Raw genomic sequence first — 24,734 nt, forward strand, 5'->3', positions numbered from 1 at the left:
TTATTCGTCCACCATTGGAGTTGCTGTCCATACCCCGAGGAAGATAGAAACTCCCTTGAAAGGGCCGGACTCTTCGACCATTTCGATACTAGCTTGGTCCTCTAACAATATAGTTATTTCAATGTCCTAAAATATCCGCCATCCTTTGTGGGCTTTTTAGTAGCAGTGGCTGACAGGGGAATGCGATTAAGCCGGGAAATTACGGAACCCTTCGTTTACCAATCAGTTCGACAACAGGGACATTGACGCATGCTGGTTCATTAGTCTGTCAGTAGGACGTGTTCCTCATGGGATTGGGCAGGTGCTACTGATTCCTGTTACTCAACAAAATGCTTATTTTTGGCTCCAACTAGGATGTTCGGCTAGCTCCTTAGCGTGCGTTGTGGGTCTTCACTTAATGATCCCACTGCGTATTATCAGGCTAGTTATAGTTATATGAACATGCCGTGGGGCAAGTGTTGGTTGATTTGAAAAAATGATTGTTGGAACTACGCAGTGAGTACAGCCAACATACAAGAGAGTAGCATAGTGAAGCACGTTGTCTTATCCACTTCCTCCAGTCTGCTTCGACTCAGTCCCTATCAGGGGTGTCTCTTACTCTGCGACCACAAATGGGGCAACACTGGCCAATTTCTCGCGAGTTTCCGTGAGTTCTCGGTCAGGTTTGGACTGCGTGATGACTCCGGCCCCGGCCTGGACCCACGAGTGATGGTGGTCTTGGAATACGGTGCGCAGAACGAGCGAAGCCTCGAAGGATTCAGGTCCGTCCAGCATCAAGACGGCGCCGGAATATAGCTCGCGGGGCTCGCTTTCTAGACGTTGGATTCCCTCTAGGGCTGCCTGTTTCGGAATCCCCGACGCTGTAATTGAGGGGAAAATGACCGCTAGGGCATCCCATGGGTCCTTGTCTGCTGCCAGCTTACCAGAAACCCGAGATCCTAGGTGCTGCACGCTACCGCGAGCGCGAACGGACATCAAGTCATTTGTCGCTGCCGTGCCAGGCACACACAGTTGCTCCAGTTCCGTCATAGCCTCCTTGACCGAAATAACATGCTCCACGATTTCCTTTGTATCGTGTGTCAACTCCTCCGCCAGCCTTTCCACCTTCTCCGATGTGCCAAGGCGCGATCGTGTTCCAGCGAGCGGTTCGGTGGCCACGATGCCATCCTGGACGGACATTACCAGCTCCGGACTAAAGCCTGTTGCCTGGAATTCGGCCTGGCTGAATGAAAAACTGCGGGCCGGATCGTTGGCCCGTCGACCGCGCAGAAGCGTTGCTGCCATGTCCACACGCCCCGCAAGATGCACGGCACGCGAGGGAATGACCTTAGTATAATTTCCCTCGTCGATTTCCTCCTGCGCTCGCTGAACACGAGCGATATATTCTCCTGTGGGGTCCTTCGTATCAATATTCAGGCAGGGACCCAGTTCGATAGAGGTGTCGCCAATGATAAGTGCCGACAGCTCCTTTAATTCCGCATCGTTGGACCCAGTCAGAGTGACTTGGTCTTGGTGGAATGTGATCTCTGTGCGTGGAACCAGGAGACTTAACAGCGGCCAATGGCCCGACTGAAATGGTATTCCCCGGACGTGGGCGGCGTAATTATACCCAACTTGCCCGAAGGTTTTATGACCGGGTCTAGCGTGATTGGAGAGAAAGTCGCGCGCCGTCTGAGCAAGGGAGCTTTGAACCGGATGTTCTTCACGCCGCGCCCCGGTAATGACCGTAGCAGTCTCTCCTTTGGCGTCGACTAGCAATGAGGCATGGATTCCAAGGCCGAGATACCATGCACCGGTTTGCTCGTAAGCGTAGTAATCATCGCCCTTAAACCTGGCTAAAACCATAGATACCCGTTCTACGAAGTCCTTCTGCGCAGGATTGAGGGAAAAGGAAATCTGAGAGAAAGTCATCTTGGAAGACTAAAACGGAACGGTTGCTGGGAGTTGTGACTTGTTGGGCTTTCCGGAGTATTTTGCTAGGCGATGGCAGTGAGTAGACCTCTTGAAATGAATAGAAGAGCAGAATTTATACGTGAATCGAGATACTCGCCAGTGTTTCTCTTTGCTTGCCACCTTCGCAATGGAAATACACTCATGCCAAGTAATCATGTCATGTTGTGTGTTGCCTGTACGTATTTGATGTCAGTGGCTTCGTGAACTTCATCATCTTCGAATATATTTTGATCAATGTCCATGCCAACAGATTAGTTAGGAAATACTATGCATCACGATCTGGTTCAGTTTCTATCTGAGTGCGCAAACAGCGCCGTCATCCATGCATGAGTCCTGATATAAACTATCGTTTATATCGCAGGTGATCTCTACTTGTCAGCAGGGATGCTGGACAGGCTGTTTAGGCTTTCCACGTTCGTCGGAGCACAGATTGTGCTACCTGAACTATGCAAGGTATACGAGATTCCAGTCTCGCGTCGCCTCCAGAATCTGCTTCATGCGTCAGTTCTTACTACTACCTTCGGTTAGATGAAACTAATAGACCGCGAGGAAAGCATATTTAGAAGGCTTATATATGTTCTGGTAATGATGCAGGTAAAAAATGACGATATTAATGCCACGTCACATCTGTCAGTCGAGGCATCGGGATAAACCCCTTGCATCAGGAAATTTACTTCCTCTGCCCTGGGCTACATTAGGGTTTATGATGACAATCTCACCGCTGACCTTGCCTTCCGAGGGTGCACAATGATTTTTACTCTATCGTAATCCTGCATTAAGACTAGAACAGGGAAGCCTTGTTGGTACATAAATGGAATTCCTTTGGTGAGATCATTTCCATTGCATCTGTGGATACCTGGTATGGAGGGAGAGGCATAAATAAGACATGGTCGATGGTGTCGTTATCATCAACCTGATATCCTTGAATTTGTTTTGAAGAGCCAGGAACCTTTGTTACTTCTCAACATTATAGAGAATCGCTATGTCTCAATTGGACGATTATGTATTGGGTCGAGGCCTGGTGGATTCGGTCCGGTGCGTGTCATACTTTTATTCCGCCCCTTCTCTCTCGATTATGAGTAAACATTAACCCTGGGCAGACTGGATGCTCAACATCTGCTATGGAAGCTGCATCAGGGCTTCGAACTACATCCGGGAATTCCAATCACAAACCATATGAAAATCGCCGAAATTGGAACCGGGACTGGGTAAGCGTTACTCTGGACCGTGTTCCACAATATCTAACGACCGTCAGCGTTTGGGTGTTTGATGTTGCCAAACATGTTCCATCCAGTGTGCGATTGGATGGATATGATATTTCCGATGATCAGTTCCCACCCAGAAACCTGTGGCCATCGAACGTATCCCTCGGGGTGATGGATTCCCTGGTAGATCCTCCGCCGTCTCTCAGGGGCCAATACGATGGCGTCCATCTTCGCATGTGGGCAAGTAACGTCCGAGAGAGTGACATCGGACCTGTGATACGTCACGCGAAATCCCTCCTAAGTAGGTTCGACCCACAGCCTTTGTCCGAACAATGGTAACGAGTCTTTGCATAGAGCCGGGTGGATATATCCAGTGGGAAGACGCCGACTTGGTCAATCCCATCGTGCAAGGGGAGATAGCAGAGAAATGCGACGCGTGTCTTCAAGGTTTATTTCACCAGGTAAACCTTGACTACAGGTAAGCCTGTGATATGCTGACAAGATCACGGATACAATGAGTTTAGAATAGCTGATTTCGATCAATAGTTGGGTATCTGATCTTCCACGTCGCCTGCGACAGGAAGGCTTGCAGGTTGTTGAATTTCATCATGGTAGATTCAACTCTGACGCCACTCAACTGTGTACGAGAACCTACTTGATGGCTCTTCAAGAAATTCTCAATGGGATCAAGAGGACGTCTTCGGAGGATATCAATCGTTCTGTGACAGAACAGGAAGCCGTCCTCCAGCAAATGCTTGGTCAGGCTAAGAGTGGAATGATCTATAACTGGACACCAGTTAGCGTGCTTGCACGTGTAAAGTGAAAAGACTCTTTGCATGTTGGCACTGCAAAGTCCCGGAAAACCTAGTGCCTCGAATAAAATGAGGCATGGTCATAGGTACAACCTAGAACCCTTGCAGTCATACGAGATTTCAGCACGAGCCTTCATCGAGGTCTATACTTTGTAGATATCATACCTATTCATAGGTAGTTCTCTTGCAGAAGTTGGAGCCATCCTAGATATCTTTATTTCTGTCCGAAATGGAAGTGGAAATCTCAGCATTGTACTCAAGGATCTCGTTAAGGAAGAGCCTTGGGACGGACGGAATTTTCAAGACTATATATGTATATTACAACTTCAAGCTGTCATTCTTCAAAATGTCACCATCGTCAAGCTACCCGGACAGGCGATAGAATACAAAACAGATTTCATACTCCGTAGATAATCGGCTCCCAGGGGTCCTCTCAATGTACTCTACAATCGTCGCTTTCGAGTAGAGCGGGAGAAGAAAAAGGAGACCCTCAAAGTAAAAGAGATTGAAGAATAGGGGTGAACAAGGAGACATAGTTCATCTTTATAGAATGTCCCTCATGCATAGGGGCAACAGATGCCACATTTCTCAGGTGTCGATGGGCATAAGCCACGTGTCAAGACGAGCCGACCGGGCGCCGAGAGCCGACACTTTGCTCCGTGGGCTTCGACATGGATGCCGTCTCGCAATCCGCCACGATGCCCGTAAGCCATCAGCATGGAGAGTCCTTCCGAGTCGTCGGCATCCAACGTCCGCCCTCCCGCTCGCCGGAAACGGGTGGTGACGGAAGCCCGGAGAGAGCAGAACCGCGTCGCCCAGCGGGCCTACCGTATGTGATCCACGGATGGACGACCTGGTATCACTCTGACTGACTGGACGACCTAGGTCGACGACAGAGAGAGGAGCGGCCGAAGAAGCCACGCCCGCAGACGTCCTACGTTACCCCGTCCTCCAACCCCTGTAAAAGCCACAGGACCCTCCTTCGCACGATCCCATTCCATCACCATCTTCGCGCGACCCTGCCTCCAGCTTTGCTTCCGAACAATCCAAACCTCCTCCACCTCGTCGACGATGCAGCACTGGAGGGATTAAGCCTGTCGAGCCTTGCCGACCTACACCTGCAGCCAAGTGGCGACCCGTTAAACATCGTGGGGATCGACGCTCTCTTTCCATTCGACTTTGACTCGGAGGGCGAGAATAGTGTCTCTGACTGGCAGCTCCAATCCTCTAGCCAACCACTACTGGCTGAGGGCATCGCGGAATCGGATGATGACATAAACCACGTCGCAGAGGATGACGGGCCGGCATTTGCAGATCCCTATCTGAATCGTCTTCAATTCTCCAAGATGGCTCTTCTGCAAGCGTGCTGTTTCAACGCACGTTGTCTGGGAATCGGTGCCGAGGAATTCTCTAGGTACTCCTTTTGGTCCTTCTGTTCGCCCTTACCATGAGCGAGGACCCGAAAGCCTTGCTGGAGGCCGTCTCGCAGCCTTCGATCCCACCTCATCTGCAGCCCACGTTGCCCCAGGTGCTGTTCCCCCTTCATCCGATTCTTGACCTACTGCCGTTGCCAGGGTTGCGAGCTCGCGCCATCATGTTGGCGGCCACGGCACCTTTTCTGCTGGATGTGCTTGACTTTAAGAGGGACGTCATTGAAGGGGGCTTGATCTGTTGGGCGGTCCGGTAAGGCGGAAGTAGTCAACCATGGGATCGGCGCAGCTGGGAGGCCGCGCCATGGTTTTTATAGAAATGGCGGCTGCTGGATGAAGGGCCCCAGAGCGACCTGTGGCAGCAGAGCGCCTGGTGGCAGGGCATGAGAGGTGAAGTGCCCGCCCGGTGAACGGACGGGGAAGGTTAATTGCGTTGACACTTTCCCTCAAATCGTACCATGTTACGGTGCTCGGCAAATCTTTGCCAGCTGCGCCGATGTGTAGGCCCTGCCACCGAAGGCCCATGGCCGATGCACATCGCCGGATAGGTAGCACGTGACAGGACCCAGTTCTCTGTTCTTCCTTTGGCCCTCGTTTGTTTCATTCCTGCCAGTGAGACCTCCCCCACGGAATTTAACGGTCGAGGATGGAAAGGACACGATCAGTGCTCCCACAAAAAGTGTCCATTCGCGTTAGCTCGGTCCAGAAGGCCCGACCCCACAGACGGCGAATGAGGAGAGAACTCTCTTTCTCCTCGAATGAATGCCTATGCCGTGATTCGGGTGCATGAAAGCGCGGGTCTCTGGACTACTAGTTTATAGTCTTTGTGTAAGCCTGATTCTCGCCATCTGACCCTTTGCAAGTCTGCATCCCTGGTGCTGGAACCGGAACATGCCCGGCCGATGACCTGATTCGTGGTTGGACATATACGCGTGGAGCCCAACCATTCCCGGTCATGCGTAGCTTTTGCATGCGCCGGGGGTACAGAAAATGCCTTTAAGTCTATATCCCCAATTCGGCATTACATACGGAGTGAGGCGCTGCTAGGGGTGGTTTAAATTCCGGATTAGAGCTCGACCCGAAATTTAGTCCCATAGTGATAGGTCAAGGAACGAAACAAAGGAGTAAACATCCCTTATGGTTCAAGGTTCCCCTGTGGTGGCTGTCAGGACTGAAATGATGTTTCAGAATAACCAGATATCAAGGTTTCCGGAAGCTCGGACTGTTTCGTCGGAAGAAAGGCCCTGTATAGTGCCTCAAAGAGTAGTTTTTGACGGTTCCCATTCATACCCAACAGATTGAATCCAGCTACACCCAAGCTATTGGAGATCGTTGAGGAAGAGGGGCAACTGCGTCTGGTATCCTACGACACGTTTCATAGAACCAGGGAAAGAGATAGCTTGCGCTCGGACCGATGTATATTCCCGAGCCAACCAAGAGGCTGTGTACCTTCACGGACTTCAAAAGGACCGGTACTAAGGAGCCACGGGGCCGCGACACCCTTCTTCGTAGGACGAATCCATGTCCTTGTGGGATACGCATCTCGATATAACCCCTGTCCCAAACAGGTCGGAAGGATTGGCCTGTTGAATAAAGACTACAAGAAAGGGATAGGATAGATGTCAGTTCAGACTTATTCAGGGGTTTACCATGTTCGGAAGCCCACAGGTCGTACCTACCTTTGGTCATGCGTGGGATTTTTATGTGTTGAATGGAAATTTGATTTACTGCAATTCTATTGTCTGAGACGTGTGTGTCAAACATCGATGGCTGCTCGAGTCTCGCGGGTCTTTCAAGAGGTGGAAATTCTACGCGGCGTAAGGTAGTCATCCCCATCCAGCTTTATTCTTTCTAGTTCGGCCGCAACGAGCGACTTCGCGGTTGTACAGAGCAGTGACTGTTCGTAAAGCGGTTTTCTGGCAGAACTTACACTCCTTCCCCGACTCAACCATGCCTTTAACTGACACTAGGACGCCTTCGTGCTGGTTGGCATGGGGCCTATGGTAGAGGACCTGGAACATCCCACCCTGCATGTTATCCAAGGCTAGAGTATATTTCTCGAGAGAACTGCTGTATGTGGCGTAGCAGTCAATCCAGACCCAGGCCTCGAGTCTTCGCCATACAGCATTCCGATTCATCGTGGCTTGTGTCTGGGCGCGGGGTTGCGAGAGTCGGCCACCAAACAAAGACGAGTAAATGAACTGCATTTAGTAGCATTTCGTCACGGATGTATGGCTAGCCATTTCTCACTAGCCTCAGAAAGAATGCTTTATATAGCAAACACGAAAACTTTTGGGAATGGCACAGGGCCAATGGCTGATGAAAATCGACTGTGATGTGTTGTGTTAGTGGAAAACTCCGATCTTCTGGAGAAAAACTCGCGAACCTTCCGGTAAAGCACAGCGTCTTCGGTGTAAAATGAACATTCCAGACCCGGAGTCCGACCTGAGCTGAAAGCATTGCAATGGAGCGCATGCCCTCCTGTGAGTGGAATGCTTATGGTGAAACGAAGCTGCTTGTGAATCGCTTCAAAAAGAAGCGAGAAAAGGACCATCCCGGTAAGTAATCGAGTAACGTAAACCCTAATGAACTCAAACATGCCGACAATATCCATGGTTGGCTAAGACTCATGGCTCCTATTTGCGTCGCAATGCTTCGGTCTATGAATGGAGTCAAGACTCAGACTGCCAGGGATTGTTGGAGCTGCCCGAGATCCCACTACGAAGTTGCTGGCCGGGCATCGAGCCCGTGCGACTAATAGAATGCCATCTGGGCTCCGAGGAAGGCTCGAAACCTCGTAATGATAATGACTCAATCCCGGCTGGTTCCGGCCGAGACACGGTATCTAATCCATAGGCTCAGCTAGTCCGTGGAAAGTAAACATCCAGGAGGCAAGCTGAAACATCAAAACGTCAGCGAAAAAAGGAATATAACATCCATCTTCTCCTTCCAAAATTGAGTGTCGGCTAAGCGCATTGACGAGCCGAACTGTCGTAGAGCCTGAATGCAGTGCTGCAATAACTAGCCCAGCTGGATGAATGGGATACACGGGACACCAGACTCGCAGAAAAAAAGCAAGGTAACAGCATCGCTTCTCCCGAACCCAGATCCCACTGAACTCTCGCTGGCGTTCAAATTTCCAAAAAGGCTAGTCAGGATGGTCTCACAGCAACACGGGGTTGTGTGACCATCCCCTCGCTAGAATCATTCCGTGAGTAGCCTTGGAGCTATGACGAGTCAGAGGGTGGGTGGGTTGCACAGCGAGACATGGCTATCACTCCGAACGGCAGTGAGGGACAACTCACCGGGCACACTAAGCGTAATGCGAGATTCGTTTGCGAGGATATAAGTAGAGGTGTGCCTGCTCTTTCGCAGGCCAGTCATTAGTTGTCACATCAGCAGAACTTTGCCAGCCGAGTGATAGTGTTTCTTTCCTCGCACTTCAAGAGAATGGAATCAATCATCCAACAAGTAAAAGCTTTATATGCTCAGTCAGATGCTAAGGGTCGCGCGGCAATACATCGTGACATAGATCGGCTGCAAGGGTCGTTATTCTCACAAATGGAATTTGCGATCCACCTAGCAGCCAATGGAGTGAGTGACATCGCCTGAGGTTTGGAAAGGTCCTATCCAGCTGATGAAAGGGCAGCCAGTCAAGTACGCGATTGCCAAAATCGGCGTCGATCTCCATATATTCGAGCTTCTGACGGAGAGTGACGGTCCTCTCACGGCTTCGCAGATAGCAGATCGAGTGGCCGGGGCCCCCAAACTTCTGAGTGAGGCATAGAATAAAGATCCTGGTGGGAAGCGATAGGTAACCGATCGGCGCTAATAAGAAGCAGAGAGAATTCTCCGAACTCAGGCAGCGTTGCACCTGATTGACCAATCTGGTGCCGATACATTTCAATCGAATCGAGTGACTGAGCTTCTCTCCAACCCGGACATCAACTCTCTGCTGCTGTTTCAGTAAGTCAGGCGAATTTTCGCCCCAAAGTCAATCTATAGCACCGGCTCACGCTATTTCAGACAGCCAATATTTGGTCCTGCTTACCAAGCGCTGCCAGAATTCTTACGAGCTCGGAAGTATCAGAATGCCGTGGCCGACGACGTCACGGCCTTTCAGGTCGCTTTTAACACGGAGTTGACGTTCCCGGAGTTTGTGAAACGGCATCCTGAGCACCTTGGGAACCTACACAAGTCTATGCAGCAGACCTATGGCAGTCAATGGACTGATGAATTCCCAGTTGAAAAGAAGCTTGGTCAGTGGGACGAGGATGGAAACGAGAGGCCGTTGCTTGTGGACATTGGCGGCGGACGAGGACAGCAGGCCAGTGCATTCAAGAAAAAATTCCCCCATCTTCCAGGTCGAGTTATTGTACAAGATCGGGCGGAGGTGATTGACCGTGCTGTTGGGATCGATGGAGTTGAGTTTATGGTCCACGACTTCTTTAAGGCTCAGCCGGTCCTAGGGGCCAAGTTCTACTATCTCCGGTTCGTACTTCACGACTGGCCGGACGATCTCTGCGTCAAGATCCTGACGAGCATTGTTCCTGCCATGGGCCCTCACTCGTGCATCATTCTGGACGAAATGATTCTTCCCGATATTGGGATGTCTTTCTGGGCTGCCTTCATGGACACGGCCATGCTGGCTGCCAGTGGCGGGTCAGAGCGCAGCGCAGAGGACTGGGTCACGCTGCTTGACCGTGCAGGACTACGGATGCTAGAGCTACTGGAATACGATCCGCAGAATCTGTCTGTAATCGTGGCAGTGCCCAAGCAAACAGAGGATGAATGATAGTTACAACTACCGGACCCGCTGTTTTAACAGAGGACCGACTATGGTGGTAGGCAGTTTATGCGGGGCACTGATCCAACAAAAGGTATCTGGGCATATCCAAAATTCATTTTGTAAATTTGTAAATTTATGAACAAATATATAAATTGTCCGTTGCAAACTCTAAGAGAATGCAGGTTTAATGCGCTTAACATACAGCTAGTGACCTATAAGTAATTTCAGCAATAAGAAGTAGCTTTGACGTTGTTTCGTTGGCTTCGAGACTCTGCCACTCCCAATGGATACCTACTCGATAGCAGTTTGCCAGATATAATAGAGCATTGAAATTACACACACTTGGCGGGGTTAGATTCAAAGCGAACTTTGCTTTGCCTTCTTGCCACGTCCTTCAAAGCTCCAGTCAATCTGAGTTGCCATCCGGACTTTGGCACCCAATTCATTGGCAAATGCGCGAACCAGGCCCGGGTTCTGCTGGAACCAACGTCCCGCCTGGACGGCATCAATGCCGGACTGCAGCACCTCCTCAGCCAAGGAACCTGTCTTGATGCCACCTACGGCTGAGACTAGGAGTCTATCACCCACTGCCCTCTTGATCTCTCGAGCAAAATGCGCCTGGTAGGCGGGCCCGGACCGAATGGCGATGGCAGATTTGGCATGAATACCCCCAGAGCTGACATCCACCAGGTCGATGCCGTGGTCCGCAAGAAGAGGTGCCAGCCGTACAGACTGAGCAAGTGTCCAGGTCTCAGGGAACTCCTGTCTCAAGTTTTCCTCGAATTCAAACCAATCGGTAGCACTGATGCGCACGAAAACAGGCGTCGATGTCGGCACCGTAGCCCGAACGACATCGCAAACCTCCAACAGTAGCCTAATCCTGTTCTCAAAGCTGCCCCCATACCGATCCGTTCTCCGATTGCTCACCGGACTCAGGAACTGATGCAGGAGGTACCCGTGGGCGGCGTGAATCTCGATCGCGTCAAAATTTGCCCGGAGAGCCCTTTGAGTAGCCGCCGCGTAGTCATTCTTCAATGCCTCGATCCCCTCCAAGGACAGCGCCGCAGGCACAGTGTTGACGCCCTCCTCCTGGGGGATAGCTGATGGAGCGACGAGCTCGTCTGGCCATCCCCCGACTTCTGTGACCGCCATGGCGTTGCCGCTCAACCAAGGGGCCACTGCGCTACCTTTCCGACCCGCGTGAGCCAATTGGATGGCGATTTTCTGATTCTGGCCGTGAGCAAACTCTGTGATGCGCTTCAGTGGCTCAATATGAGCGTCTTCATATAGCCCGAGATCCTGTGGTGTGATGCGGCCGACTCTCTGCACTGCGGTCGCTTCCATGATTGCTAGGCCCGGTCCGCGCTGGATGATTCCGCCGAGATGCGTCAGATGCCAGTCGTTGGCATAACCGTCCTTTGACGAATATTGACAAAGAGGAGCCAGGAACAGGCGATTCGGGAGCGTCACACCGCGGATAGAAATAGGGCTAAATAACTTGGTTGACCCCTCGAGTTGCGTGCCAGCCGGGGGCTCTTGGGCAGGAGTATAGTAGGAAACGCCCTCAGCGGCAACATTGTCAATTATAGGCCGCACCATAATTTTGATTGAAAGACAACTCGGTTTTGGCTGGATGGGAATGAGTCGAGATGCGACTAACTTTTGTACAGTTTATATGTCGCCTGAGGACATTATTAATACGGGCTGGGATTAATAATAGCAGAAGGGCTAACAGTACAGCTCGTCATCGCGTGCTGCCATGATTGGTTCACGATGCTGACTCTAATCAGGTCTAACTGATGCCAGAGTGGGCCCATATTTTTATGTGGCATTAGGTAGGTATCCGTGGCCTCGCCAAAGGCGGTGGGTGGTCCGAAGGCTCCCGGAGGTCACGGATACCACTCTTCTATGTTCTTGCTGCCAGGGAGAGCGTCTATGTGCCATGGACGTGGTAAGAAATGGCCCGAAGGAGAGGAGCTGTACAACAAGACCCCCAATGAGTACCTTTTCGCCCGTTTCTCTGGTTGAAGTTGAGGACATCATTCCTCCGCCCCCAAGTTGGGTCATGAAAGCCAGCGCGTCGGCTATGACAAAAATCTTTGTCACCCTTTGTGGTGCGATGAATGATATTTCCGGCTTGCCGACGAGAAGAACGATCCGTCCGTACATCATATAGATCGCGGCGGCGTAGAGAGATGGGGCTAGAAGGATACAAATATACTGAACAACGTACGGACCCAGCTCCCAAGGATCCCCGGCCGAGATACATCGTGCAATATATCCAATAGCCATCACTAGAATGGTGCATCTTGTTATTATCAACACAATGTATCGGTTTCAATTTCGGAATGGCCATGCACTTACTGGTTGAACCAGTTATGAAAACGACGAAGAAGAGCAGCCGGGACTGCCATGTCTGATAACAGTGAAGAATAGTACTGCCACCAAACAGAATTGCAGCGACTGCGCTCACACCTTGTTCGGATCAAACCCGTATATATTCTTGTCGTCTGTCATTTTGCAGTTGCCTGTACTTGAATGACGAACAATCCGAGGAAGATTGTAATCATGCAATACCAGGACAACTCCTCGCTACTTATACTTTTTTTCAAAGTACCTGACGAGAGTTCATTTGGAGTTAATACTACGGTGCTGCCTACTCAGAGAGTTGCGCACGCGAAAACGAAAACGATAATGCGGCTGAATTGCGAACCAAATATAGACTATTTACCATAGACCTGCACAATCAACTTTGTAGTAAATGAACCTGACCCGATTGAATTCAAACACAGTTGCCTAAGAAGCATTATTATAGTATCAACCAGTGCCGCGATCCTCGCCTGCCAAGTTGTACTAAGTTTCCATCGCCGACCTAGACCCTGATCGCGCGGCTAATGGTGATGAAAAGTAATGATAAGACTATCTAACGGATGATAAGCTGATTTTAAATTTTCAAAATGGCACTATTGGATAATTTGGTTCTATATCTGGTATAGGATTGCTGGGTGGGCGCTGTTATTGTGCTGTACTATGATAGTGGGTTTTAACCTGACATATATGTACTACGCCTGTTTATCACACGGCTCCAACACACTACTCGTTAAGGGGCCTTTTGAAATTGAGATATCTCGCAGTAGCTTCAAACACTTCAAGAATGTACGAAAGAGCGATCCCTCTACCCCATACCTGTATTATTCCATAATTCCTGATTAAATTCATATTCTAGGCCTAGACCCTCGCTTAACTCAACAATAGATCGAGAGGATGCATGGTGACCAAGAAAAATATTCAAGAGCACAACCAATGTTGACAATAACTAGCAGAATACAGGATGACGAGAGGTAGCCCGTTAATCTTGCCCTAATATATGGGATAGCTTTGTGAAAAAGAAAATCAGGTACTGAAAAAGACCAGTATGGTTAATGTTGGAACGATATTGTCAACCAGACTAGGGAGGTAGAGGATCCTGGCCTAACCTACATACCATACAGCACCTTGCATGGCCTAGGCTTGGCCTATCATTCCAAATGGCATACCAAGGGATCAGGAATGCATAGGTGTAAACAAAGGGAACTATAAATAGCTAGGCAGATTGTAGTTTAGAATGACACTTTTACCTTTACCCACCGAGCATATACCTATATTCAGTTGAATCGATAGGATATCTGCTTAGGGCAATGACCAAGTCAACCGACAGTTAACTGCAGCCAGTTTTCAGAGAACAAGGAGTATAGCCTCGACTGAGCCACCCCTTGCTCCTTCAACAACTTCAGCACTTCCCGCACGGCAACTTGGCCTTGTTTGATAGCTCCATCGACAAACCCCCTCCACCCATCCGCCCAATCCGCACTTGCAAACACAATCCGTCCATGACGGCGCTGTGATTTTTCCAGAAACTTGGATGCGCTGTTTGGCCCCCAGCACGCCCAGGCACCCTTGGCGTAAGGATCATTCATCCAGTCATGGGTCGCATAAGCCTCAATCGTCACGTTGGAATAGAGGCTTTCCTTGAACTGCCATATAATATGCTGCGAGTCCGTTTTATCGGCGAGCTTGCCATTATATCCAAACCCTATACACCATGTTCCCGACGGACCGGAGGGATGAGTCCGACTGTGATCGGAGAAGGCGAAAAAGCACTCCGAGGTCCGGTATCCTGAGCTTGTCCAGGTCCAGCCGGGGAGTTTTTCTCGCAGCTTGAGATGGATCTTTGCGCCCTTGTTGATGTGTCCTTGGACAACTGCTGTTTGCCGGATGGGAGACAGTGGTGGGTTGAATGTGATATCACTAAGACAGTTCCTACCTACGATTAATCAATGGCAAATAAGAGTTTACAGAGTTTTGGGGGTCTGACAGCGGGATTGTCGATATCACCGTTTTCGCCTTGAATAAGCTACCAAGCGCAGTCACAACCTCCACCCCGTTCGGAGCGCGCCGTATCTCGGAGACCGTGGTGTCGAACAATCTTTTCCTGGTATGTTCTTTCAATATGGCCTGAGCGAACGAAGTCATACCTCCATTCTCCAACTTGTACATTCTTGCCCTCTCAATCGTGCCAGCCATTTCATGCCGGTGCAACTCAGTGTATACATGTGGCTGACTCCAATGAACCCATGTGCCTCCCATCTCGATTTCCTCACCCAGAGTTTTAGCAGTCCATGTCCGACCACCGATACGGTCCTCTTGCTTCCAAAAAGAGAACATCCAAACCGTGCGTTCGGCATAGGTCGCGTGCGTCAATAAGACCTGCGAACCCAGCGCCGACCACAATCACGTCGTAGTGGTCTTTTGTGCTGCGTGAGCTTCGTTGTACGGAGGTTGATAGGCCTTCGGTTGTGCTGTTTGATGTCCAGAGGGAGCCTTCTTTTGGGCGGAACATCTTTTTACACAGAATTGTAACCAGAAAATGAATGGTGAGGAGGGGTGCGATCTTGCTATTGTGCGGGGTGATGTTAGATTTTCAACGAGGGTGAATGAGCAAGCTTTACTGCGCAGCTCATCAGGGATAAATACCTTTCAGACTTTGCAGTACATATTGAAAAGCTAGGTTGGGACGTGGGTATGGACTTCGGAACGACATGCGCATTCCGAGACTCCATGTCAATGTCATATCCATCGATGGTAGGTACCAATGCAATTATGTAGATCTTCTATGCGATTGGCTGAGGCAGCACTCCGGGCCCGCCTATCGCTCTTCTTCTCCCAATTTGGGCTAGTTCTATTTCGGTGGAGCTCTAGAGAGAATATCGATGGTATTCGTTGCGAAATCATATTCGAATGCAAACTAACTGATGTATCTTGCGTTATCGCGCTTATACTACAACCAGGGCTGTTCACGGTTTGCCGGTTTGCCGATTTTGACGATACTATATAGTCTATAATTAAGGTTGACGATACTATATCGGCAAACATTGACGATATCGTCAAACCGTCAAAGTTACGTAATAAGTACTAGCTACGATCATTTGATTCAGCTTGCCATAATGTATATTCCTGATTCTTAGCAACTAATATTTAAGCAAAGTAAGCATCATCCATCAAGATTAACGTTCTCATCGTCTCTGCCTTTATGGAGTGCCGCCGAATCCCTAGCAAGTCTCTTCCCTTATTAAATAGCCTCTCAACTGTAACTTTTGAGGCTGGGATTGCAAGGAAGTCCCTTGCAGCTGCAGCCATTTGAGGTAGTTCATCTTTATGTACACGCCACCAATTGCGAGGCCAATTTGAATCAGTTGTATCGACTATAGTGACACGAGGATTATCGAAATACTGATCAATATCAGAGCGATATGGTTTAGCTTTTGGTTGTAGGCGCTGAAGCATCCGAGACTCCACATTACTACACTGGGTAGTTGGAGTCAGCTGTTGAGATGGACTAAATCCTTGCAATTGCCTCTCAGGAAGACGATATCTCTGGTATAAATTATCACGGATAGCCTTTAGAATAAGAATGCCTGCTTTGTTTTTAATCTCATTCAGAGTTAGGTCTCCCTTAACACGAGGATCCAGGATCATTGCTGTATAGTATATATCACATTCATCCACAAATGTGTAATTCTTCTTATACTTTAATAGACCTTCCTTAATTGTAGAGGCAATGTCATGGTCTAGTCCTGCAAAAGCTCCAAGAGACTCAGATCCTTCATGTAGTAAATCATGAAGCTCATAGTAAAGTGGTACAGCAAGGCTGATCTGTGGTCTCTTCTCAGATAAGAATAGTGTAAGCTCATTGAACTTAGCGAGAACTTGATGTATTTAAGTAAGCCGGAGCCATTCACTATCAGTAAATGAAGAGATCTCAGTCTGCAGAGCTAGAAAATGATCATTTTGGGCTTTTGCTTTTAACCCGTCATCAAGCATTCGATATGTGGAATTCCATCGAGTCTCAACATCATATTCGATATGTTTGTCAGGGAGACTCATAAATCGGCAAATATCCTTCCATTTTTGCCTTCGCTGAGGGGTAGTTAGATTATAGGGTATCACGAAGGAAGGTCTTCGGAGGCTGGTCACAGTCCGTGACATGCAGGAAATATTTTCATTATAAGACATTAGGCAAAGATCAGCATGAGGAGGTGAGATCATGTGATATTTAACGATAATAGTATCGGCACCTGAGGACTTTGACGATAATATTTGACGATCAAGATAGTCAAGCTTTGAATTTGACGATACTATTGGCGATATTCGAAAATCATGACTATATAGTATCGTGAACAGCCCTAACTACAACAGTGTCTATGATGAATGTTAATATCACTTTTCTCAGGCAATCTTCATTCTCCTAATTACGGCCAAAGTAGAGTATGTACCTCAAAGCTTCGCCCGAGGCTGCCCTCTAACTTTCACCGCCAGCCCATAACTCCTCGATGAGAATGTAATCGTACTTCCTCTCGAGAAAAAGAAAGTACCTCTGCTGAATTTCCGGTCTCGTCAAAGAACGTGAACTCGCCAACAGCAGGGCAATGGAGAGTAAGCTGATGATAACCCCTTTAATACCAGGCAAGAGTCCTCCATACCTTCGATGACGACGCCAAACTCATCACACTCGTAAGGCGGAGGCGTCGATTCAGGGTCTTTCTCCATACGAAACCAGGCGCCAATCATGGGGTTACCGATGTTGGCTTCCTAGCATGTCGGCTGGGGTGGATGAGAACTGGCATAGGAAACTGGGCACTCCATAGATAGCTTACCGAAGAAGACATTCGGAGTACCTGGCAACACAGGCCAGTCGAGGCGGCCAGTCTTATATTTGATCTGGAATGGCATTTTGAAGAGAATGAAACAACAATTGGCCACTTTCTGGGCATATTGGCTTCCAAGGTGTTTTGTTCAAATATTTAAATACTCGCCTGGAAATTATACGGCTGACCAATCGCATGTTCTGTTTCACCGCACATGTTTGATCCCTGCCTCGAGAGCGGAGTGATAATTTGCAGGGAGCCGTACTCGGCATGAGAATCACTTCTCCGTGTAATTTGGGTTGCTGTTTCACTTAGAGAAAGAATGGCATGACTCGCGAGCTCATATTTGGAAGACCATTTCAACGGGCGCCTATATCCAGGACAAGCAAATGACCTTCTAGTGCACTGGTTGCAACCTGGGTGTGTCTCATCGCATTTGATTCTCTATAGATTTAGTCAGTACGCAATGAATAGTTAATATGGAGACAGGAAGGACCGAGCCAGTGTATGGACCTACCCTTTCCTTACAGCGTGAACAACCAGCTACAGGGGTCAGTGTGCGGAAGGGAAGTAGACATGGGCGGACTCACTTCGAGTCTTCACTCGACTCCGGGTCCGTTGATCTGGCATATCTCAGTGTAAACGGTGTGATGATGTTGAGGTTTCAAAATGTGATCTGCGACCCTCTCGCGGTCCCGGCGGTTCGGCGTCCGCTTACGTGAACATGATCCACCAGCGGGCGATCCCATCAACACTGTCAAATCAAGCATTTCATTCATCAACATATCCACAAATTCTGCGGGTTCCGTAGTTCAACGCGAGAGGAAAATAATACCTGCTACAGAAGCTATTCAGAAACGTCGGATTAAGTCAAAACAAGCCGCTACAAAGGCCTGTAATGTGCCTCGTCAGACTCTTTCCTCCCGTACCTGCACCACCATCGCACAAACCCCCATACCGCAACTGGAAAGGGAAGTTAAGTCCCTGACTACGTCGAGCCCCTCGTCGCCAGAGAGCTGTCCCCGTTACTTCTACTTTGGCTCGGCCAACTTATAACCGAGGTTAGGGTGGGTACCGTTCATCGAGCGAATCAGCACTACCAAAGAAGTGCTTCGGCTTTGGCTCCTTCTTCTCCGGCGCCACCTCTGGACCCAGGGACGAAGATGTCAGAGACGCTGACACCGAGATAAGCCTGCTCAACGAGACCTTCCAGCTCGAAACAAGAGGCGTTTGCATTGTGTGCTGGAAGAATCTTGGCACCGACGGGAGACAACCTGCGATGATGCCGCCTGAGATCTCGGGGATTGTGCACAGGCCCAGGAGGTAGAGCTGGTAGGAGGTGTTGTTGGTTGTGTTGTACAGCTGGAGGCCGTAGTGGATTTTGAGGGCTGCCCCGGTGCAGGCTCTGTACAAGCATCAAGACAAACGATTAGTCTCTATAAGAAGGTACAACGGCTGAGAGGGAGGTGGGGACATACATAATCCCAAACAAAAACACTACGGAAACAGCCCTCTTCCTTCGTGGAGACATTTGGAGTTTCCAGATTTTCAAATGAGGAAGGACAAGGATGATCAGGTCAGACAAGGTATTGATAATTCCAGCGATGACAATCTGTACTTCCGTATTAAGGCATGTGCCGTTTGTTATCAGGACATCCCAGGCCTTTGAGATCGGGCGACAGGAGAATATCACGGTGAAGGTAAGGATGGTATAGTAGATGAGATTCAACCAAACTAAGCAGTGACAGGTCCAGAAGAAGTAGTCTTGCGTTAGGCTGAAGACCTCCAGGAATTGCCGCAGAATGGAGAGTTTGATGAAGAAGATGCAGATGGAATAGAGGATGAGGCCAATGTGGAACCACTATGGTTGCGGGGATTAGTATTGAGGTACGGCTAAGACTAGCATGGGTTTTCATTCTTACGTATAATAAGGAGATAAAACCCTTCAGTTGTAGGTTCCACTGGTCTATACCTGGGGCAATGTCTCCAATTATCCAGGCTACAGGAAAGTAGGCGATGGATAATGCCTATACCTGTAGTGTCAGCTCAGGAATAGTGTTGAATAGAGGAACTAAAAACATATACCCAAGCCAGAATCATCGCGTCTGGTACAATATGTTAATAGCTTCGTTGATATATGCATCAAAGTGATGACTTACAGTCAGATATATTGAAGTGCCGAATAATGAAAGCCCTGGTGTAGGTGCGAATAGCAAAACAGATAAACGCCAGACTCCAGCCGATCAAGATAATACCCCGCCCGACGGCCTGCAGATTGGGAGGATTAACAAAGTTAGGGTACACTTCCGGAGGAGGAGGACCTGCTGGCCCTTCAAGAAGGCCTTCGCGCTGTTTAAATGAAAGTGATGCCATTTTGGTATTGGCAAGAGGAAGAGGGCAGGTTGTGTCCGTGGCGAGAGTCCAAGAAACCGTGAAGGCGATATGTTGCAAGACAGGTGTTGGCCTGTTTTCATATTCCAAATTGGTAGCATGCTCCATGCGGTCATCTGATGCCTAGTCTCATAATCAACGCTGAGACCGAAGGAAGGAGCAAGGCTTGCTCAGGGCTAAAGATCGAAAGCAGACAACGCTGTGGCCCAGCCACGTCGCTTTCGGAATCCTAGATTGAATGAAGTACAGCCGAGTGATAGGAGCATCCAGCGAGGTATATAGTGGGACGGGAGGATCCGCTTCGACGATCCGCTGTTAGCGAAGCTGTCATAGACGGTACTAGATATCCCAGATTTATAGAGCTTCCATTCTAGTATCGACCGTGCTCAGCCGCCAAGTGATCAGTCACATGCTACACCGTATACTCTGTGTAACCTGCAGCAGCCAATGGTGATCCCCTGTGATGCTTACTGGGTTGGGAAGACCCGATCCCAGTATGTATAACCCGCCGAGCTAAATATAGTACAGTCGTGGATGTGAAACAAACTTGGTAATCACTCCAATCTCTCTATCCCTCGTGGTCAATGTGATTGGACTTGCCAAGCTCTATCGAACGCATTCAGCAGCTGAACTAAACCCGTTCTAGATCTCTTTGTCCTGCTCCGCGGCGTGCAAGGTACTTTAACCCACCACCCCCGACACCTGTAGCGTTTTCACCTTACCACCCGGGAAATCTCGCCAGTAACGCAGTTCGGCTCAGCGGAGCTATCACACCCATGACAGAAACATCTTCATTCGCACTTATAACCGGCTGTAGCAGCGGAATTGGGAAGGAGCTTGCCATCGCCTTCGCAGCCAGTGGCGTCACTGTCCTCGCGACGGCTCGACGCGTCGAGTTGCTCAACGACTTGACAAGCAAATACAGCAACATTGAAGCATTGGCATTCGAGCTTGGCAATCCCAGCGGTGATACCGAGAGCATCGGCAAGCTGAAGGATGCCGTATCCAAGCGCACGGGTGGCAGGCTTGATTTTCTCGTCAACAACGCGGGCACCCATTATGCTTCGACTACGCTGGATCTTGAGATCAAAGAGGTTGAAACACTCTTCCAGGTTAACGTCTTCGCAGTTATGCAACTCTGTCAGACCTTCATGCCGCACCTCCGCCAGTCGCCGCGCGGGCGCATCGTCCAGATCGGGAGCGTGACAAGGGACGTGCCTATGGTTTGGCAAGGGGCTTATAATGCCTCCAAGGCTGCCCTTAGTCAATACTCTAAGACCCTTCGGTTGGTACGTCTACTCCTTCCTTCTTTGACCTTTGATCTTTCGATTTTTATTTCGTGCTTCAAAGTCCTTCTGATCGGTCTAAATCTTATTTACAGGAAGTGAAACCCTTCAGCATCGAGGTAATCGAGATCGTGACTGGGTTCGTGCAGAGTAATCTTCTTCACCATGGATTCCATACGCCAACGACATCTCTCTATCTTCCCCTCAAAAAGACCATCGAGGACATCAAGCACCGGGGCAACGACAATGGCATGCCGCCAGACGCGTACGCTAGGGCTGTGGTCGCGAAGGTAACAAAATCGCGGGTTAGTTCTGAGATCTGGGAAGGTAGGCTGGCTCGCCCGATTCGCTTCCTTGTGAAATTTCTGCCACTGACGATACTGGTAAGTTGCTAAATTGTCGTTTCCAACTATGAGCTCTGGCAATGATATGGTCCATCGTAGCTGACTCTGATTGTTGTGCAGAATTTTATCTATTACCGGAGGTTCAAACTTAATCTTCTGGAGGCTCGTGGGAATGGTAAACACTAGAAAGGTTTCAGCGATAGGGAAGGACATAGGCTTGATCCCGGTCTCGTTCTTCATCGGAATGGTAGTCTCTGCATTGCTTTGTGCCTATGGGTCTAGAGAGGTATATTTCTGAATGCAGTTATAGAATCAATCAATCATTCAATCAAAATTCTATTAACCTGGGGGAGCCCATCTATTGAAACGACAGGCTATGCAGGCGCTTCGCCGAATGAAGCAGAATCTCGAGCCCGTACGCCATATAAACCCAATGCAGTAGACAAAAGAGATCAAAAAGTAACACAATTGAACCGGCTGCCACACGCCTGCCGCGTGCCTACTGCGCCCCTAGACGCCGTTCTCTCCTTCCACTCCGTTCAATCTGTGGTATTCAAGTGGGATCCACTGTGCCTGTGTGCGTCACGTAGCCAGTTGAAACTTCCTGGCTGTTAGTGTTCTATATAACGATCGTCTTCCTCGTTTAGATCGAGTCCCTCTAGGAGAGTGCTGGGTTCTGGGGGCCCCTCGTCTTTATCGTCGTTGAAAGTAGCGAATTGAAACTGCTGGAGGAGGTCTGTTCGTTGCATGAATTCGGCGACGTAGCGTATCGCCTGCGGGTGATTCATGACTGCGTCGTAGTCTTGCATACGCCCACGCAGCCCCTCGATAGAGTCGAGGCGTTCCGTCATTATTCTCCGACCAGCGAGGTGTAGCGAGCACTCCATAAGGACGTGTTTCGGCGTCTGAGAGCCTAATTCACACCCGCAGCGGTCGGAGTCGACCTGTTTTATCTTGTAGAGGAAATGCCTTAATCCGATCCTCATAGTGCGCATCTGGATAACTATAGAGGTCTGGGACTTACTTAAGCCCTCTGCAGTTATAGAATTCATATTACACCTGCGCCATAGTTGAACAACTGTGCCTTCCAGTAAACGGTTGGGCAGTATCGTCCTGAGACGAGTCCGTAGTATGTGGTGCTGGAGGTAACTGTGACGATCTATAAAGGAGCGGAATAAGACAAGTTTGTTACTGACTCGTAGTCAAGGAATTTTCCCATGGGGAAGAAAGGAACTATCTGGGAGGCAGATCTAGGGGCTAAACGGGCCCTGCCTAGGCATCTACATACAGGAATCCTCCACCAAAGTAATCGGAAATATCCTCCCCGCAACCGGGAGGTTCCTTGAGCTGGATTAGGTAGGTAGTATGGCTCGCTAGAATTTAGGGGGTAACGATTGTGTATATAATATGAACTGGCAACAAACAAACCAGAACCTCCCGAATTACTTCAGCGCTGCCACTCGTCGCCCTGATTGCTCCCTCACCTCCCACTTTCCTCGGTTTCGTCACCTACTAGCCTCTCTACCTCATGATGGAAAATTACCGATCTGGTCGCGGACCTTCACACCAACTGCTCTTTGATATCGAAGGTTAAAAGGGAGGCTGTCTTGCCCTAGTTTAGGGCTTGCTCCACATTATGCAGCAAGCAGGTAGTAAGATCAACAGCAGAGCGGAGGGATAGGGCCCCAAACTCTTAGCTAGCCAGAACTTTGTAGGAAATAGCAATCCATGCTATATTCCGTGCTATCAGGCGTTCAAGGCCTTTGCCTAGGACTGAGAGAAGGGCAATTGGTCTGTATGACCTGGGGTTGGCCCAGTCTGTCTTATTTGGCTTTCGGATGATAGCCAGAGCAGCGTAGCGGAAGCAGTGAAGGTAGTAGCCAATTGATAAGTATCTTTAATAGAGAGCTAACACCCTATCTTTGATCAAGGGCCATGCTGTCTTTAGTATACTGGTAAGCAGTTTATCACTTCCTACGTTTGTATTGCCTGAGTGCAGCACTGCTTTCTCTACCTGCGCCCTTGATATGTCCGGGAATGGCAGGGATCTAGATGGGATCGTAGGTGTGTCTGGCGGTATGTCTCCTACTTTAGCAGAATTCTGGAGGAGGTTTCGGGCTAGGATATCACGTTTTTCTTGTGTACTAACTGCTGGGAGGCAGTCAGGTTGCAGGGTGTCCTTTATTGGTGGGCTCCGGTAGGATCCTATTGCCCTGTGTCACTTGGACATCTCAAATACCTCTTTACTTGTAGTAGTTGCATTGATTTTATTCTTTCAGTATTTTCGTTGGGCGTGTCGAACTACCCGTCGGAAGTCCTTTTGTGTATATAATCTAACGCGATATTTCTGGAGTAATTCTTTGCACTCGAGGTTCTACCAAGCTTGGCCTCCCCCTTGAGGTCAGGATCTAAGTGATAAAGCTTCGTATGCACTATAGACAGCTAAGCTAATCTTACTCGTAAGGCAGTCTAGTTCTTCTTCTGTCCTCGCAGTAATTAGAAGGTTGCTTGTGTTCAGGGCCAGGAGGCTGCAGAAACGGAAAAAATCTAAGATACTGAACTTTAGTCTTTTTTAGGCCTTAGGGTGTCGCTGACCCCAAGAGAGAGTAGTGAGAAAAGGGCGGTAGTCTGATATGGCATCTAAGTAACCTGTAACCCTAGTACTTGCTCCAGCAAGAGCAAGAGTACTAGATGCAAAGGTTAGATCGAGAGTATTGTCTCTGTCATGTATAAGAGTATTGTTGGAACCATTATTCAGCTGACATGCCTAAGTCATATGACTCCTTGGCATGGGCAGCTATTATATATTCGATGAAGCTAGTAGTTTAGAATAGCACTTCACTTTTACCCACCGAGCATATACCTCCATTCCGTTGGATCGATAGGACATCTGCTTAGGGCAATGACCAAGTCAACCGACAGGTATTTATCTCAGAGATAAACACAAGTCCAAATCTGTCAAGTCATTCAGATACTGGCTCGGCTGAGGTAGAGGAATCTCGCTGGAGCGAGGGCTGCCATCTATTTTTGTAGTAAGTTAAAGTCACCTGCTAGTAAGGTTAATTGGGTAAAATAAGATTCAAGAAATTTAATAAGTTCCTGTACGGCTCTGTCAGGCCTGATCGAGGATGTAGCATTGGGCGCATTGAAAATATTGAAGATCAGGGTAGATTGCCCTGAGCGTACAGAGATTTGGAGGAAGAGAAGGTCTGATAGTACTTCTTGAATAATTATATTAGGGCGGAGCTGAAAGAACTATATACCTGTTGGAACGATGTTATCAACCAGACTAGAGAGGTGGAGTATCTTGACCTAATCCACATACCGCACAGCACCTTGC

The 24,734-nt window shown here is 49.0% G+C and overlaps 9 protein-coding genes across 9 annotated transcripts; 4 read left to right on the forward strand and 5 right to left on the reverse strand.

Moving 5' to 3' along the window:
* Nucleotides 1-594: 594 nt before the first annotated feature.
* On the reverse strand, nt 595-1,911 carry KD926_002896 (ADC synthase; the record flags this gene model as incomplete). The annotated part of the gene is made up of 1 exon (XM_053094468.1): nt 595-1,911. One exon carries the CDS (start codon nt 1,909-1,911, stop codon nt 595-597), a length of 1,317 nt encoding a protein of 438 aa, XP_052950773.1.
* A 1,024-nt stretch (nt 1,912-2,935) lies between these two features.
* Nucleotides 2,936-3,981, forward strand: KD926_002897 (class I SAM-dependent methyltransferase; the record flags this gene model as incomplete). Its single annotated transcript, XM_053094470.1, has 5 exons — nt 2,936-2,988; nt 3,054-3,161; nt 3,209-3,459; nt 3,513-3,636; nt 3,705-3,981. The coding sequence occupies 5 exons, from the start codon at nt 2,936-2,938 to the stop codon at nt 3,979-3,981; spliced, it is 813 nt and encodes a 270-aa protein (XP_052950774.1).
* Nucleotides 3,982-4,687: 706 nt separating this feature from the next.
* KD926_002898 (uncharacterized protein) lies at nt 4,688-5,527 on the forward strand (the record flags this gene model as incomplete). The annotated part of the gene is made up of 3 exons (XM_053094471.1): nt 4,688-4,799; nt 4,856-5,299; nt 5,385-5,527. 3 exons carry the CDS (start codon nt 4,688-4,690, stop codon nt 5,525-5,527), a joined length of 699 nt encoding a protein of 232 aa, XP_052950775.1.
* A 3,434-nt stretch (nt 5,528-8,961) lies between these two features.
* Nucleotides 8,962-10,195, forward strand: KD926_002899 (S-adenosyl-L-methionine-dependent methyltransferase; the record flags this gene model as incomplete). Its single annotated transcript, XM_053094472.1, has 4 exons — nt 8,962-8,994; nt 9,050-9,176; nt 9,240-9,366; nt 9,427-10,195. 4 exons carry the CDS (start codon nt 8,962-8,964, stop codon nt 10,193-10,195), a joined length of 1,056 nt encoding a protein of 351 aa, XP_052950776.1.
* A 351-nt stretch (nt 10,196-10,546) lies between these two features.
* KD926_002900 (NADH:flavin oxidoreductase/NADH oxidase) lies at nt 10,547-11,788 on the reverse strand (the record flags this gene model as incomplete). Its single annotated transcript, XM_053094473.1, has 1 exon — nt 10,547-11,788. One exon carries the CDS (start codon nt 11,786-11,788, stop codon nt 10,547-10,549), a length of 1,242 nt encoding a protein of 413 aa, XP_052950777.1.
* Nucleotides 11,789-13,875: 2,087 nt separating this feature from the next.
* On the reverse strand, nt 13,876-14,893 carry KD926_002901 (amine oxidase; the record flags this gene model as incomplete). The annotated part of the gene is made up of 2 exons (XM_053094474.1): nt 13,876-14,492; nt 14,704-14,893. 2 exons carry the CDS (start codon nt 14,891-14,893, stop codon nt 13,876-13,878), a joined length of 807 nt encoding a protein of 268 aa, XP_052950778.1.
* A 3,542-nt stretch (nt 14,894-18,435) lies between these two features.
* Nucleotides 18,436-19,746, reverse strand: KD926_002902 (uncharacterized protein; the record flags this gene model as incomplete). The annotated part of the gene is made up of 5 exons (XM_053094475.1): nt 18,436-18,778; nt 18,852-19,234; nt 19,296-19,400; nt 19,459-19,478; nt 19,533-19,746. The coding sequence occupies 5 exons, from the start codon at nt 19,744-19,746 to the stop codon at nt 18,436-18,438; spliced, it is 1,065 nt and encodes a 354-aa protein (XP_052950779.1).
* Nucleotides 19,747-20,211: 465 nt separating this feature from the next.
* On the forward strand, nt 20,212-21,580 carry KD926_002903 (SDR family oxidoreductase; the record flags this gene model as incomplete). Its single annotated transcript, XM_053094476.1, has 4 exons — nt 20,212-20,258; nt 20,411-21,053; nt 21,146-21,433; nt 21,515-21,580. 4 exons carry the CDS (start codon nt 20,212-20,214, stop codon nt 21,578-21,580), a joined length of 1,044 nt encoding a protein of 347 aa, XP_052950780.1.
* Nucleotides 21,581-22,005: 425 nt separating this feature from the next.
* KD926_002904 (uncharacterized protein) lies at nt 22,006-22,389 on the reverse strand (the record flags this gene model as incomplete). The annotated part of the gene is made up of 1 exon (XM_053094477.1): nt 22,006-22,389. The coding sequence occupies one exon, from the start codon at nt 22,387-22,389 to the stop codon at nt 22,006-22,008; it is 384 nt and encodes a 127-aa protein (XP_052950781.1).
* Between the last annotated feature and the right edge of the window lie 2,345 nt (nt 22,390-24,734).

This window comes from Aspergillus affinis (assembly GCF_023601865.1).
Source record: "Aspergillus affinis strain CMG 70 chromosome Unknown NODE_164_length_64646_cov_89_757852, whole genome shotgun sequence".
Classification (NCBI taxonomy): Eukaryota; Fungi; Ascomycota; class Eurotiomycetes; order Eurotiales; family Aspergillaceae; genus Aspergillus; species Aspergillus affinis.